General features: G+C 35.0%; 1 protein-coding gene and 1 long non-coding RNA gene across 2 annotated transcripts; one reads left to right on the top strand and one right to left on the bottom strand.

The window, feature by feature from the left end:
• Positions 1–3,369: 3,369 nt before the first annotated feature.
• LOC131931224 (uncharacterized) lies at positions 3,370–5,200 on the bottom strand. Its single transcript, XR_009384259.1, has 3 exons — positions 5,096–5,200; positions 4,821–4,912; positions 3,370–3,522 (listed from the first exon to the last, which is right to left on the bottom strand). It is a non-coding gene; the product is annotated as an uncharacterized LOC131931224 (long non-coding RNA).
• A 2,216-nt stretch (positions 5,201–7,416) lies between these two features.
• Positions 7,417–8,490, top strand: LOC131931225 (uncharacterized). The gene is made up of 2 exons (XM_059287953.1): positions 7,417–7,485; positions 8,212–8,490. Exons 1-2 carry the CDS (start codon positions 7,417–7,419, stop codon positions 8,488–8,490), a joined length of 348 nt encoding a protein of 115 aa, XP_059143936.1.
• The last annotated feature ends 7,885 nt before the right edge of the window (positions 8,491–16,375 follow it).

Genomic DNA, 16,375 nt, shown 5'->3' with positions numbered 1-16,375 from the left:
GTGATGTCAACATCATTTTGAATAGCATCACATTTTTTTAAATTATTCGTCTAACAAAATTAATTCGCACAACTCGAACACATCACTTGCAATTTATCGCTTTGGTTTCAGTTTCACTCCCCCTCCACCCCAACCCCCTCTTATTACAACTCTCAAATGTCACACGTGTCATTTAATGATGAAATATTAATCATTAATCAGCGGTATCGTTACTCTACGGAGCATTATTTTCTCTATAAATATCACAGCCATTTGTTTTATCTTCTACTCTCTTGAGATGGCTCGCTACTTACACTGCTTGTGTACAGCTTTTATTCAGACTTTTATAAACAACAACATGTAAGTTAGCCATTTTTGTTCTACAATTTGTGTTAAAGATTTAAACAAAAAAAAATTCAAAATTGAATATATATTTATGACAAAATATTTGTAAGGGCAAATGAAGGTTTATATAATTATTTTATTTTCCACTTGTTAGTTATTCGTTCGAAATGTAGTGGACACCACAAGTAAAGTTAAAAGTAAAGTTTCACTGTCAAACCTGTCGGTCTATGGGGCAAGTGAAGTAAAATTCACTCTGTGACCTCGGCATATGAAGAGATAGTGTGGTCACTATGCTCAACCGCCTTTACTTTCCTTAACGTGAGTTAGGTACCCTTCAGAGTAGGGTGGACTCAGGGACGATCTACTGACTTGAACCCGGATACGAACACGTGATTTACGGGTTAGCAGTCCAGCTCCGTACCGCTAGACCACTCAGACCCGCCACCACAAATAAGACTAAAAATATTTGCGTTAAAGCTCAGTGGTTTGTGATCTCTAGTAGAGAGTTAACTGCCTCTACTTCGTTTATAGTCAACATGCGACGTGAAATCAACCAGCCGTGACACTTCACCCACCACTGCCCCCTGATCGTTAGCTTGTGTTTTACAAAACATTTTGTAAAGACGAAAAATATTTCTCTTTTCTAAACGGAAACTATTTTTTGAAAGAAATAATCCTGTTTTTACTAGCTTTTATTTAGTTGGCTCAGTTTATTTGTTTGTTTGTTTGTTTGTTTTTTAGTGGATTTGAGGCAAATCTTGTAACTCAAACTTGACCTACTTTTAATAGAACTGTGTCGTTTGTTTTTCTACGCTGTGTTTAATTAGAGAGACAATTTTTCAAAACTACAACATTCAAGTTAATAGAGGATACCAAAAGAAAAAATGTCTGTGCGTCTAGTCTGTGTGTCTGTTTCTGTGTATCTGTGTGTCTATGTGTCTATGTGTCTGTGTGTCTGTGTCTGTGTGTCAGTCTGTCTGTCCGCCCGTCCGTCCGTCCGTCTGTCTATCTGTCTGTCTATGTCTGTCTGTCTGTCTGTCTGTCTGTCTGTCTGTCTGTCTGTCTGTCTGTCTGTCTGTCTGTCTGTCTGTCTGTCTGTCTGTCTGTCTGTCTGTCTGTCTGTCTGTCTGTCTGTCTGTCTGTCTGTCTGTCTGTCTGTCTGTCTGTCTGTCTGTCTGTCTGTCTGTCTGTCTGTCTGTCTGTCTGTCTGTCTGTCTGTCTGTCTGTCTGTCTGTCTGTCTGTCTGTCTGTCTGTCTGTCTGTCTGTCTGTCTGTCTGTCTGTCTGTCTGTCTGTCTGTCTGTCTGTCTGTCTGTCTGTCTGTCTGTCTGTCTGTCTGTCTGTCTGTCTGTCTGTCTGTCTGTCTGTCTGTCTGTCTGTCTGTCTGTCTGTCTGTCTGTCTGTCTGTCTGTCTGTCTGTCTGTCTGTCTGTCTGTCTGTCTGTCTGCCTGCCTGCCTGCCTGCCTGCCTGCCTGCCTGCCTGCCTGCCTGCCTGCCTGCCTGCCTGCCTGCCTGCCTGCCTGCCTGCCTGCCTGTCTGTCTGTCTGTCTGTCTGTCTGTCTGTCTGTCTGTCTGTCTGTCTGTCTGTCTGTCTGTCTGTCTGTCTGTCTGTCTGTCTGTCTGTCTGTCTGTCTGTCTGTCTGTCTGTCTGTCTGTTGTTTTTTTTTTTCTACGAGATTTTATTCTATTTTAAAAAGTTTAAGAATTTAAAAAAGATTAAAATTCATATCTATATCCCGAGTTCTCATCTACTGTTTTTTATAGAAGAATATTCGAGAAAGTTTAGGGGAGATCACTCCCGGTTTATTTTATCCTATGACTTTTTTCCGTTCACCGAGATAGACACGCCTCTGTCGCATTTGGGTGCCGTGAGGAAGGGGTCGCACTACACCTAACAAAGAAGTTCACACATGCTGCTGCCATTGGTCATATATATATATATATATATATATATATATATATATATATATATATATATATATATATATATATAAAGAGAGAGAGAGAGAGAGAGGGGGGGGGGCAAACATTTTTTTGCGAAGTGGCCCATTTTTTTGTTTTTCCACTGGGTAACATCAACGATTAATAATTGAAAGTCATGTCTATGTCCCAAGTTAGCATTCCTTGAAATGTTATTTAAGGATATTCCAGAAAGTTTAGAGAGATCACACCCGATTTATTTTTAAAGAAAATAATTTAAAAACGTTTTTAATGCACTTTTACTTTCTCGTATACAGAGTATAGATGAAGTATTGTAATCGTGCACAAAAATCACATGAAATTTTGACAGCTTTCACCGATGTAACCTCAGTACTTCATCACATACAGAGTATAAGGAACTTTGTTTAATCGTTAAAAAATTCTAAACCTAGATTTATCAAAATTTCTGCGTTTTATGCGTATACGAGTAAAAAAAAACTGGGTTTTGTAATTCTGTCCATGGTGTATGTGTATGTGTGTCTGTAAACACGATAACTTAATTTCCATTACAGCTAAGTAGATGCTAAGTAGATATAAGTATTATATCAAATTTGTATTTCTATATTAACTTTTTAGCTATTTCCGATAACCGGAAGTCAGACTTATACTACTTTTAGTTGTTCAAAAGACTATAACCTGAGTACTATTTCACATAGATAAACTAAGTTTAATCTATATTTAAAAGAACTAATGTTTTGCCTTCTGTCAAATTGTAAGTAATTTCCGTTGAATGGAAGTAATATTATACGTTATTTCCGATTTCTCAAAAAACGCATGTGAATGTATTATGTACTAATAATATTTCGCATTTGCCATTTACTTAATGTGCAATTATTTTTTTCTACAAGATTATTTTCTATTTTTAAAAGTTTAAGTAATTAAAAATGGATTAAAAATCATGTCTTTATCCCGCGTTTCCATCCCCCGTTGTGTTATTTAAGAATATATGAGAAAGTTTAGGGAGATCGCTACTGGTTTATTAAAAGAATGCGACGGTACACTTGTATAAATATCAACAACAATTTAATTATTTGAAGTTATATATTATTTTATTTTCCATGCTAGATACATCTCAGTGTTTTAAAGATGTGAAGGAAATTCATTTCTCCAGAGAATATTAATTCCTTTCTACTGTGCAGTGATAAAATGCCTTTCCATTTACATTCGAACAGTAACACCTTTGAGGCCAAATGACATTTGTGTTTCCGATAGTGAAGAGCTGATAAAAGAATCAATACAAAAACAAGATCTTCAGTATAATCAGCAACATATTCTTTGATGCCTTATCTTATTAGTTCTAGGCAATAATATTTTATGAAACAAGATGAAATACAATGTTTTTATATCCATGAAAGAAAATATGGTGTTATTATTTTAAAATGTTTATAAGATTGAAATATCGAAACATTTTCAACCCCGGTAATTTTTTTAGTGAGTAAAATTGAGAAACACGGCTAGAAGCACACAAGAATAGCTAAAGTGCAATTACTTGAGATTTGTCAGTAATTAATCCCATTATTCGTCAAGTGTACATTTTTCTGCATTTCTTGAAACGTATGCTTTTGTTATATTGTGTTTTAAAATGACCAAATTCAAAATGTAATTACAACTGTGATTCTAGTATGTTGACTTACTGTGTTATCATTTAATATTAAGTGCCTGAAAGAATTCTATGTACTGTGAGTAATATTAAACTACGAGCTGACTCGTGACGTAGTATACGCCGCCATCTAGTTGTTTTATTTTCAGCTTATCACCAATTCATAATTTGTTAATTCAACACTACCCCCTCCTCCCCCCCCCTACCCCTCCCGCCCAGTGAATGCATTCACAGACAAAGAAAAGATCAATCATAAATTGTTACTTCCCCTTCGTTTCAAATCGTTTAATACTAATAAATCTGCCCCTAACCCGGCTCTCCGATTGTACACATACGGGGTGAACCACAGCTCACCTGACAAATGGGAATGAGGGTGGTGGCTAAGCTGTGTGGTGTTTTATAATGTCTCTACGAAGAGAATTATATATACGAGCCAACCCGCGGCGTATCATACGCCGCTATTTAGTTATTTTATTTTCTACTTTTTAGTAATTCATAATTTGTGAATTTGAGGGTACCAATGATGCAACTGAAAATATTTGCTTTAAAACACTATCGGCAGCTAGTTAAAAAAGATAACCCCCCTCAACCCCCCCCCCCCCCCCCCCCCCCAATGAAAGTTTGCTTCCCTAAGTTTAAAATCATTTAATACTAAATTATCTGCCCTTAATAGCCGTCACTAAACCCGGCTCTACGATTGCAAACATTTAGCGTGAACCACAGAGAGAAAGAGAGGGGGCTGCTAGGCGCGCTTACAGCTTGGTGTTTTCCTTGGTCTCCAAGAAGAGAATTATATATATAGATAGATACGACTTTACATGAAACATACCAATTTATGCTAAATTAAAGCATACCTTTCAGTTGTAAATATAGAACAATTTAATACAATGAAGTTATAAGAGAAGTACGCTACATACTTGTCCTTCTTTCTCGCAAAGGGCTCCTGTGGCTTGACTCACGCCGCAAAGTGTGAGTAACATCAGGATGAGAATAATTTTCATGTTGATATCTAGTGGATGATAGTTTACAGAACTTCATTTAGCACTCAAGTTATTGAGCAAAATACAACTCCTATATCTAGAACTAGGGGTCAGCTTTTTACAGACTGAGAACGTCAACCGATTTCAAATATTTTCGGAAGAAATTTAGTATCTACGCTTCGGTCACTAGTAAAATCTATGTAAAATCTTACCTGGCTGATCAAAATCTCTGACGTCTCGAATAGAATGTAAAGATCGTGTAATGGGGTGTCCAAGGTTCCACTATAAATACTCTCAAGCCTGATCGTTTATTCAAATTAGTACGCCAACGCGCATTGGTGTTTACTTAGCGTGTCAAGTTACTATGGTAATTAGGAATGGATTGGCTGTGTCCAAGGGTTCCTGGGCATTTTTAAAAGGGCCCCCGACCCCCAGGGTTCTTTAAAAAATATTTTTTTTAATTTCGCAATGGCGGCGCCATGGGAGCGTCCGATTTTTCTCTATATACGGTATATAAAAATAATAAAAGTGAATTGCAGTGACACCGTTCATCCGATAGGCATGAAACTTTGGGGAGTTCACTATAAAACTGTAGGGAAGGGTTCTGTAAAAAATAATTTTTAATTTCGCAATGGCGGCGCCACGGGAGGGTGCGATTTTTCTCTACATACGGTACATAAAAATAAAAGTCGATTTGTGTGACACCGTTATCCGATAGACATGAGACTTTGAGGGAGTGGATTAGAACAATTTAGGGAAGGGTTCTGTAAAAAAAAATCCTTTTTAATTTTCGCAAGGGCGGCGCCACGGGAGGGTGCGATTTTTCTCTATATACGGTATATAAAAATAAAAGTCGATTTTGGTGTGACACCGTTATCCGATAGACATGAGACTTTGAGGGAGTGGATTAGAACAATTCAGGGAAGGGTTCTGTAAAAAAAAATCCTTTTTTTAATTTCGCAAGGGCGGCGCCACGGGAGGCTGCGATTTTTCTCTATATACGGTTTATAAAATTTCGGTTTCACACTGTTCATCTGTGTACCATGAAACTTTGGGGAGATGATTAGATCACTCAATGGTAGGGTTCTGCAAAAAAATATTGTTTAATATTGCAAGGGCGGCGCGCCCGGGGGTGGGTGCGATTTTAAAACACTATAAAACTATATGTGAGTTCAGATACTATGGTGGTAATTGAGCTCTAATACAAAGTTTACTAAGTGGGCTAGTATCTAATAATACTTTGAGGACTCTGGTGAAAGAGGTGGTGTATAGCCATAACAGTTGTGTCAAAGGAATTTGTGTGGGCGATTGTACACAGATGAGTTGTGGGATATGCACAGATGGAACTATTCAAACCCATTTCAGTATCGCGTGTATCGCTTGTTTCGTTTGACAACCGTGATGCGCACCATTGCTTAAAACTTCTGAACAATAGACCTAAATAGTTGCTAATTATCATTTTATATTACATTTTGATCATAGACCAACAGTAAAGAAAGATACGTTCCCGCATCCCTGCTCAGCAGAGCGCTTTAAGATCAAACTGATAAAAAACACGTTTTTAGTACCTCGCCATCTGGTTAGCATAATATTCGGGCAGTTTAGTCACAAGCCCCGAACCTGGGTTTTTCTCTAGCAAGACACCACTGTTTGCACCACCAGTCATTAAGATAAGAGGAAAATTACACATAACACCATGCCAGTAATTTCATCAAAATTATGTTTTGTTTCTTACGTTTATGTGTTTTTTTTTTACTTTCTCGTTTATACGAAGTATAGAGAAAGTCTTGTAATCGAGAGAAAAAGTTCAAGATTTGTGCAAATCTCGACGTTTTACACCTCACTGATACGGAAAACATAATTTTGCAATCTTGTCCGTATGTCTGTGTGTCTGTCTGTCTGTCTGTGTGTGTGTGTGTGTCCCCGTGTGTAAACACGATAACTTGAGTACCGTTACAGCTAGGTTGATGTAATTTCATATATAAGTATTTTATCAAAATCGTAGATACGTATCAACTTTTGAGCGATTTCCGATAACTGGAAGTGGTACTTATCCTACTTTGAATTTTTCAAAAGCCTATAACTTGAGCATTATCTCAGATAGATAAATGAAATTTCACATGTAAGTAAAAGATCTAATTCTCTACCTTCTGTTAAATTTTGAGTAATTTCCGTTGACCGGAAGTAGTAATTTACGCTACTTCCGATTTCTTTAAAAAAACAAATGTAAATTTTTAAAGTACTAATTATATTGCGCACTATTATGCACTTTTTTTATTTGGCGCTCACTTGGTGTGCAATTCTTTTGTCTACGAGATTTTATTCTATTTTTAAATCTTTAAGTATTTAAAATGGATTAAAAATCAAGTCTATAGCCCGAGTTCCCATCCCCTGTTATTTTATATAAAAATATTCGAGAAAGTTTAGGGGAGATCACTCCCGGTTTATTTACTTTGAATTTCCGTCGCACAAGCGGAACAAAGTTGTCCTGAGAGACACAGGGGCTTCACAGTCGCTTCTACTGAAGGACTCGATGGACATTGCACCGGAAACTAATACCGGCGATGTTACCATTATTCAAGGAGTGGGGGCAGATCCCACTGTAATCCCACTGCATAAACCTTAAACCTTAAACCTTAAACCTTAAACCTTAAACCTTAAACCTTAAACCTTAAACCTTAAACCTTAAACCTTAAACCTTAAACCTTAAACCTTAAACCTTAAACCTTAAACCTTAAACCTTAAACCTTAAACCTTAAACCTTAAACCTTAAACCTTAAACCTTAAACCTTAAACCTTAAACCTTAAACCTTAAACCTTAAACCTTAAACCTTAAACCTTAAACCTTAAACCTTAAAACCTTAAACCTTAAACCTTAAACCTTAAACCTTAAACCTTAAACCTTAACCCTTAACCCTTAACCCTTAACCCTTAACCCTTAACCCTTAACCCTTAACCCTTAACCCTTAACCCTTAACCCTTAACCCTTAACCCTTAACCCTTAACCCTTAACCGTTAACCCTTCAACCTTCAACCTTCAACCTTCAACCTTCAACCTTCAACCTTCAACCTTCAACCTTCAACCTTCAACCTTCAACCTTCAACCTTCAACCTTAAACCTTAAACCTTAAACCTTAAACCTTAAACCCTCAACCCTCAACCCTCAACCCTCAACCCTCAAACCTCAACCCTCAACCCTCAACCCTCAACCCTCAACCCTCAACCTTCAACCTTCAACCTTCAACCTTCAACCTTCAACCTTCAACCTTCAACCTTCAACCTTCAACCTTCAACCTTCAACCTTCAACCTTCAACCTTCAACCTTCAGCCTTCAGCCTTCAGCCTTCAGCCTTCAGCCTTCAGCCTTCAGCACTCAGCCTTCAGCCTTCAGCCTTCAGCCTTCAGCCTTCAGCCTTCAGCCTTCAGCCTTCAGCCTTCAGCCTTCAGCCTTCAGCCTTCAACCTTCAGCCTTCAGCCTTCAACCTTCAACCTTCAACCTTCAACCTTCAACCTTCAACCTTCAACCTTCAACCTTCAACCTTCAACCTTCAACCTTCAACCTTCAACCTTCAACCTTCAACCTTCAACCTTAAACCTTAAACCTTAAACCTTAAACCTTAAACCTTAAACCTTAAACCTTAAACCTTAAACCTTAAACCTTAAACCTTAAACCTTAAACCTTAAACCTTAAACCTTAAACCTTAAACCTTAAACCTTAAACCTTAAACCTTAAACCTTAAACCTTAAACCTTAAACCTTAAACCTTAAACCTTAAACCTTAAACCTTAAACCTTAAACCTTAAACCTTAAACCTTAAACCTTAAACCTTAAACCTTAAACCTTAAACCTTAAACCTTAAACCTTAAACCTTAAACCTTAAACCTTAAACCTTAAACCTTAAACCTTAAACCTTAAACCTTAAACCTTAAACCGTAAACCGTAAACCGTAAACCGTAAACCTTAAACCTTAAACCTTAAACCTTAAACCTTAAACCTTAAACCTTAAACCTTAAACCTTAAACCTTAAACCTTAAACCTTAAACCTTAAACCTTAAACCTTAAACCTTAAACCTTAAACCTTAAACCTTAAACCTTAAACCTTAAACCTTAAACCTTAAACCTTAAACCTTAAACCTTAAACCTTAAACCTTAAACCTTAAACCTTAAACCTTAAACCTTAAACCTTAAACCTTAAACCTTAAACCTTAAACCTTAAACCTTAAACCTTAAACCTTAAACCTTAAACCTTAAACCTTAAACCTTAAACCTTAAACCTTAAACCTTAAACCTTAAACCTTAAACCTTAAACCTTAAACCTTAAACCTTAAACCTTAAACCTTAAACCTTAAACCTTAAACCTTAAACCTTAAACCTTAAACCTTAAACCTTAAACCTTAAACCTTAAACCTTAAACCTTAAACCTTAAACCTTAAACCTTAAACCTTAAACCTTAAACCTTAAACCTTAAACCTTAAACCTTAAACCTTAAACCTTAAACCTTAAACCTTAAACCTTAAACCTTAAACCTTAAACCTTAAACCTTAAACCTTAAACCTTAAACCTTAAACCTTAAACCTTAAACCTTAAACCTTAAACCTTAAACCTTAAACCTTAAACCTTAAACCTTAAACCTTAAACCTTAAACCTTAAACCTTAAACCTTAAACCTTAAACCTTAAACCTTAAACCTTAAACCTTAAACCTTAAACCTTAAACCTTAAACCTTAAACCTTAAACCTTAAACCTTAAACCTTAAACCTTAAACCTTAAACCTTAAACCTTAAACCTTAAACCTTAAACCTTAAACCTTAAACCTTAAACCTTAAACCTTAAACCTTAAACCTTAAACCTTAAACCTTAAACCTTAAACCTTAAACCTTAAACCTTAAACCTTAAACCTTAAACCTTAAACCTTAAACCTTAAACCTTAAACCTTAAACCTCAAACCTCAAACCTCAAACCTCAAACCTCAAACCTTAAACCTCAAACCTTAAACCTCAAACCTCAAACCTCACACCTTACACCTTACACCCTACACCTTACACCTTACACCTTAGACCTTACACCTTAGACCTTAGACCATAGACCTTACACCTTACACCTTACACTTTACACCTTACACCTTACACCTTACACCTTACACCTTACACCTTAAACCTCAAACCTCAAACCTCAAACCTCAAACCTCATACCTCAAACCTTAAACCTCAAACCTCAAACCTCAAACCTCAAACCTCAAACCTCAAACCGTAAACCTTAAACCTTAAACCTTAAACCTTAAACCTTAAACCTTAAACCTTAAACCTTAAACCTTAAACCTTAAACCTTAAACCTTAAACCTTAAACCTTAAACCTTAAACCTTAAACCTTAAACCTTAAACCTTAAACCTTAAACCTTAAACCTTAAACCTTAAACCTTAAACCTTAAACCTTAAACCTTAAACCTTAAACCTTAAACCTTAAACCTTAAACCTTAAACCTTAAACCTTAAACCTTAAACCTTAAACCTTAAACCTTAAACCTTAAACCTTAAACCTTAAACCTTAAACCTTAAACCTTAAACCTTAAACCTTAAACCTTAAACCTTAAACCTTAAACCTTAAACCTTAAACCTTAAACCTTAAACCTTAAAGCGACCTTGTCTCCCTCTGTGTGTGTCTGTGTTTGTGCGTGTCTTGTTGTGTGTTCATGTGTATGTGTGTTTGTTGGTATATGCGTCTTTTGAACAATTTTCGACAACCGGAAGGGGTGCTTTATTAGAGGAAAAAATATAACTTTAGTACTGTTTCAGTTAGGTTGCCAAAATTTCAAATAAAAATATAAGATTTTATCCTTGGAATAATTTCAATTTTTGAATGACCTCCGACATCCGGAAGTGGTAATCTATCTTATTTCTTGTTTCCAAAATATCGATAACTTAGGTACCTTTTCAGTTAGCTGTGCGCAATTTGATACATAGGTCACCGAATTTTTCGCTGGTTGTTTTCAAATTTCAAGTGATTTTTGGAGACTGTTAAGAAGCACATTACGTTATTCCATGTCTTATGTGTCTGTGTTTTTGCGTGTGTTGCTACGAAAAAAGCAAATGTCACCACACTCTCTTTTATATCACCACACATTTTTTTTTCATTTCACCACACAAACTTTTCAAGCCATTACACACACATTCTGTAACCCCATACACAATTTTAAAAACACCAAGCGGCACTTCTTATTGTGTGTTTTTTTTTTTATCTAAATCAAAACCAAAACCTAAATCTTAAACTAAATCTATCCAAACAGGAAGTTGAATCGGAAACAAAAAAACAGAAAATATATCCAGAACAGTGACCAAAGCTGAAAGTAAACTTGAAACCTAGCCAGAAAGTTAACCGGAACTGGATCTTTAAATCGTATCTGAACCTTTAACCAAAACCATAAATTTCAACGTGTACCAGAACAGAAAAAAATAATGGTAACCTGAAATTCCTTTAGAAAGAAAACTTTTATCCGAACTGAAATCGGAGCGTTAACCACAACCGATGATTGAAAACGAAATGTTAAAGGGAATCGGAAATTTAATTGGAGTCGCCTATTTAAAAGGAATGGAAACTTTAACTGGAAGTGAACGTTGTGTTTGAAATGCAAAACTCTTCAGTAGAACTGAAAATTGAAACAGAAAAAGCAATTTAACAGGAATTGTTACTTTAACCAGTATAAAAACTTCAAACGGAGCTGAAATCGAAGTCGGAAATATCACTTAAACCGCAGGCGAAACTTTGACCTCAACTGGATTTTATTGGGTCTTCAAACGGAACTGAAATTTAACTGAGCCTGTTAGAATAACAGGAAAACAAGCTTTAACCGAAATCGGAATCTAAAACTTAAACTAAACTGCAACATGAACTTTAATCGAAACCTAAACACGAACTTTAACCTAATCTTGAAGCTTTACCGGAATCGGAACCATGACTATAGTCATGTGGTCGGATGTTGGAGATTACCATGGTGATTGCTAACCCGAAAGTCTCGAGTTCGAATCTATGCCTTAAGGCTGTAGGGTGTACCACTAAGCTATGATAAGTAGGCCTACCTCACTAATTCAATAGAAACTAGGCTCACTGGCGTAGTGTGCACAACTTTATCCATATGTGTGCTGAAGTCATGGAGTCAGATTACCTCTACTTCATCGGCTGTATGTGTCTTGGCCGTACGGGAAACATTGAAGATAAACCCTAATCCTAATGTGTTTCTTTTCTCTCTAGAAATTACATACCAAATCTTAAATTAAAACAAAAATCAAAACCTAAATCTAAACATAGAAGTAATCCAAACCTAAAACCTAATCGTAATCGTAACCGTAATCGTATTGGGTAATTTAGAACATTTAAACTAAAAAATATGGAGAAATTCACATAGCCAAAAAAACAATAATAAAGGTGTGCACTCAGGAGGGTACACTGAATAGATTATAAGTGAAATCTCCCAAAAGAAGGTTTTCCATCCAGCTATGGCAAATAACACAACGCAATTGGTTTTCAATGCACTCTGGATTATGACCATCGTTTTTTTTTTTAATCCAGTCCTAGAACTTTTGATTACGTAGGAACCCTCTTTGCACTTTTCGAATGCAGAAACGATCGTGCATTTATTCGTCTGAATGCTAACTGATCCATATATGTCATCTCATTAGTCCTGCTAATCAAAACATGCAGCCGCCAAGCATTAGAAATGGCCATATCCAGTAAATAAGTAATGATAACGCGCGACCATTTTTTTCCTCTAATAAACACTCGGTACAAATTGATGAATTGATCCATTTGGTCGACACCACCCATTCCTTTGTTATAATTTATTATAAGTCTCGGGATATTGAAATCAACCTTTTGCTTCCGAGCATTACACCACCTTTGTACTTTCTCGTATATACGAAGTATAGAGAAAGTATTGTAATAGTGCAAAAAATCTCTTGAAATTTTAACAATTTTCACCGTATTACACCTCAGTCCTTCATCACATCCGAAGTATAGAGGACTTATTTTAATCGGGCAAAAATTATCAATCCAGATTTATCAAAATTAAGAGGTTTTATGCGTAATCCATTCTGAAAAACTGGGCTTTGCAATCCTGTCCGTATCTGTGTGTGTGTGTCTATCTGTGTGTCTGTGTGTGTGTAAACACGATTACTTGAGTGCCGTTACAGCTAGGTTGATGAAATTTCATATATAAGTATTTTATCAAAATCGTAGATCCGTATCAACTTTTGAGCGATTTCCGATAACTTTTGAGCGATTTCCGATAATCGGAAGTGGTACTTTTTCTACTTTGAATTTTTCAAAAGCCTATAACTTGAGTACTATTTCAGATAGATAAATGAAATTTCACATGTAAGTAAAAGATCTAATTCTCTACCTTCTGTTAAATTTTGAGTAATTACCGTTGACCGTAAGTAGTAATTTACTCTACTTCCAATTTCTCAAAAAACTAATGTAAATTTTTTAAGTACTGATAATATTGCGCACTATTATGCAATTTTTTTATTTGGCGTTCACTTGGTGTGCAATTCTTTTGTCTACGAGATTTTATTCTATTTTTAAAACTTTAAGTATTTAAAATGGATTAAAAGTCATGTCTATGGCCCGAGTTCCCATCCCCTGTTGTTTTATATAAGAATATTCGAGAAAGTTTAGGGGAGATCACTCCCGGTTTATTTTACTTTCCCAACATGCTCTACATGATCAAAGTGGGATCCAATAGCATCAGCATTGTTATCCTTCCATCGAAAATTATAATTTATAAATTTATTTTTTCTGTCAAATCGGTAAACATACTAAGCTCTAGATTGTTTCTTCATTATCTTCACATCTGTGAGTGGGCATTTGTTTGCTCTATTGTCTCGTATTGCTCCAGTTGCTCTGTAGCCGGAATAACGTAGCTCACATAAGGTCTGAAAAAAGTTATCGAAGTATACGGTATGTTCTTTTGGGACAATAGAGAACTTTCCAGACGAGATTTCACTACTCTAGCATCAAGAGGACCAACAAAAACCTCTTCAGACTTACCGCAAAAATATCAAACGCGTGGCAGCAGCTAACTCAACTTGTTGCTGACCAATTTCGTTCGATAACCAAATCGTATGGGTTCTTCCATAATAAATTGTTTGGTAATGAGGTAATGAATAAAACTTAAAACCTAAAATGAATCTGAAAGTTAAACCTAAACTTCAATAAACCTAGACCTAAATTTAAATCTAAACCTTAGCCTTAAGCAACCTAAACTTAAATCTAATCCTAAACTTGAACTTAAAACTAAAATAAACCTAAACCGTAACTTAAAACTTAAACCGCAATGTATACATAAATATAAACCTAAACCTAAATCTAAAATGGAAACATGACCAAACAGCAGTAAATACAAGATATAATACATTACTACATCTTTTGACAGACCATTATTTTTTTTTCAAGAATAGTTTACAACTATAAGTCTATCAAAACTAATAAGAACCGGAATCCACCGAGATATAATTGAGGAGAAACTTAGACCTGTTAGCGAAATAGAAGCTGAATTGTTGTAAGTGTACTGTCACTGAACTGGTAACGATGATGATAAACCCTAAATGCAAAATTTTTCTTTTTTTATATTAAACAAATACCTAATCTAAACTCAAAATCAAAGCCAAAACCTAAACTAATACCTAAATCCTAAATTTATAATCTTAACCTAATCTTAAAACTAATCCTAATCTCAAACTTTAAAAAACAAACATAAAAAGCTAACGCTTACCCTTACCATTACCCTTACCCTTGCTCTTACCCGTAACTTAAAACTTAAACCGAAATGTATACATAAATATAAAACTAAACCTAAATCTAAAATGGAAATAACAAATGTAGCAGTAAATACAAGGTATAATATATTTCAACATCTTTTGACAGACCATTTTTTTTTCAAGAATAATTTACAACTATAAGTCTATCAAAACTAATAATAACCGGAATCCATCGATATATTATTGTGGAGAAACTTAGACCTGTTAGCTAAATAGAAGCTGAGTTGCTGTAAGTGTAATGTCAATGAACTGGAAACGATGACGATAAACCCTACAAGCAAAATGTTTCTTTTTTATATATATATTAAACAAATACCGAATCTAAACTCAAAATCAAAGCCAAAACCTAAACTAATATCTAAATCCTAAATTTATAATCTTAACCTCAAATTAAAACTAATCCTAATGCCAAACCTTTAAAATAAAACATAAAAAGCTAACGCTTACCCTTACCATTACCCTTACCCTTACTCTTACCCTTAACTTAAAACTTAAACCGAAATGTATACATAAATATAAACCTAAACCTAAATCTAAAATGGAAATAACAAATGTAGCAGTAAATACAGGGTATTATACATTTTAACATCTTTTGTCAGACCTTTTTTTTTTCAAGAATAATTTACAACTATAACTCTATCAAAACTAATAAGAACAGGAACATAGCTTGATAGAATTGTGGAGAAACTTGGACCTGCTAGCAAAACCTAACGCAGCTCACATAACAACTTAAGGTTTCTAAAAAAATGCATCGAAGTTTACGGTATGTTCTTTTGAGCAATAGGAAACTTTCTAGAAAAGATTTCACTACTCTAGCACCAAGATGACCAACAGAAACCACTTCAGACTAAACGCAATAAATATCAAACGCGTGGCAGAAGCTATTTCAACTTGTTGCTGCCCAATTTAGTTCGATAACCAAATCGTATGGGTTCTTCCATAATAAATTGTTTGGTAATGAGGTAATGGGTTCAACTTAAACCAAAACTTAAAATTAATCTGAAAGTTAAACCTAAACTTCAATAAACCTAAACCTAAATGTAAATCTAAACCTTAGCCTTAAGCAACCTAAACTTAAATCTAATCCTAATCTTGAACTTAAAACTAACCCTAAACGTAAACCGTAACTTAAAACTTAAACTAAAATGTATACATAAATATCAACCTAATCCTAAATCTAAAATGGAAACATGACCAACCACCAGTAAATACAAGATATAATACATTATAACATCTTTTGACACACCATTTTTTTTTTCAAGAATAGTTTACAACTATAAGTCTATCAAAACTAATAAGAACCGTAATCCACCGAGATATTATTGTGGAGAAACTTAGACCTGTTAGCGAAATAGAAGCTGAATTGTTGTAAGTGTAATGTCACTGAACTGGTAACGATGATGATAAACTCTAAAAGCAAAATGTTTATTTTTTTAAAATTAAACAAATACCGAATCTAAACTCAAAATCAAAGCCAAAATCTAAACTAATACCTAAATCCTAAATTTGTAATCTTAACCTCAACTTAAAACTAATCATAATCTCAAACCTTAAAATAAAACATAAAAAGCTAACGCTTACCCTTACCATTACCCTTACCCTAACTCTTACCCTTAACTTAAAACTTAAACCGAAATGTATACATAAATATAAACCTAAACCTAAATCTAAAATGGAAATAA

Source organism: Physella acuta, unplaced genomic scaffold (genome assembly GCF_028476545.2).
Source record: "Physella acuta isolate Inbredline_101_S28 unplaced genomic scaffold, ASM2847654v3 ptg001920l, whole genome shotgun sequence".
Taxonomy (NCBI): Eukaryota; Metazoa; Mollusca; class Gastropoda; family Physidae; genus Physella; species Physella acuta.
The sequence above is the reverse complement of the archived record's forward strand: the minus strand, read 5'-3'. Positions and strand labels throughout refer to the sequence as shown.

What these genes read in the sequence shown, in the direction of transcription:
- LOC131931225 (XM_059287953.1), top strand. Translation starts at nt 7,417, where the DNA reads ATGGACATTGCACCGGAAACTAATACCGGCGATGTTACCATTATTCAA. An exon ending in GAGTGGGGGCAGATCCCACT is followed by an intron (nt 7,486 to 8,211) that starts GTAATCCCACTG and finishes TTCAACCTTCAG; the next exon opens with CCTTCAGCCTTCAGCCTTCA.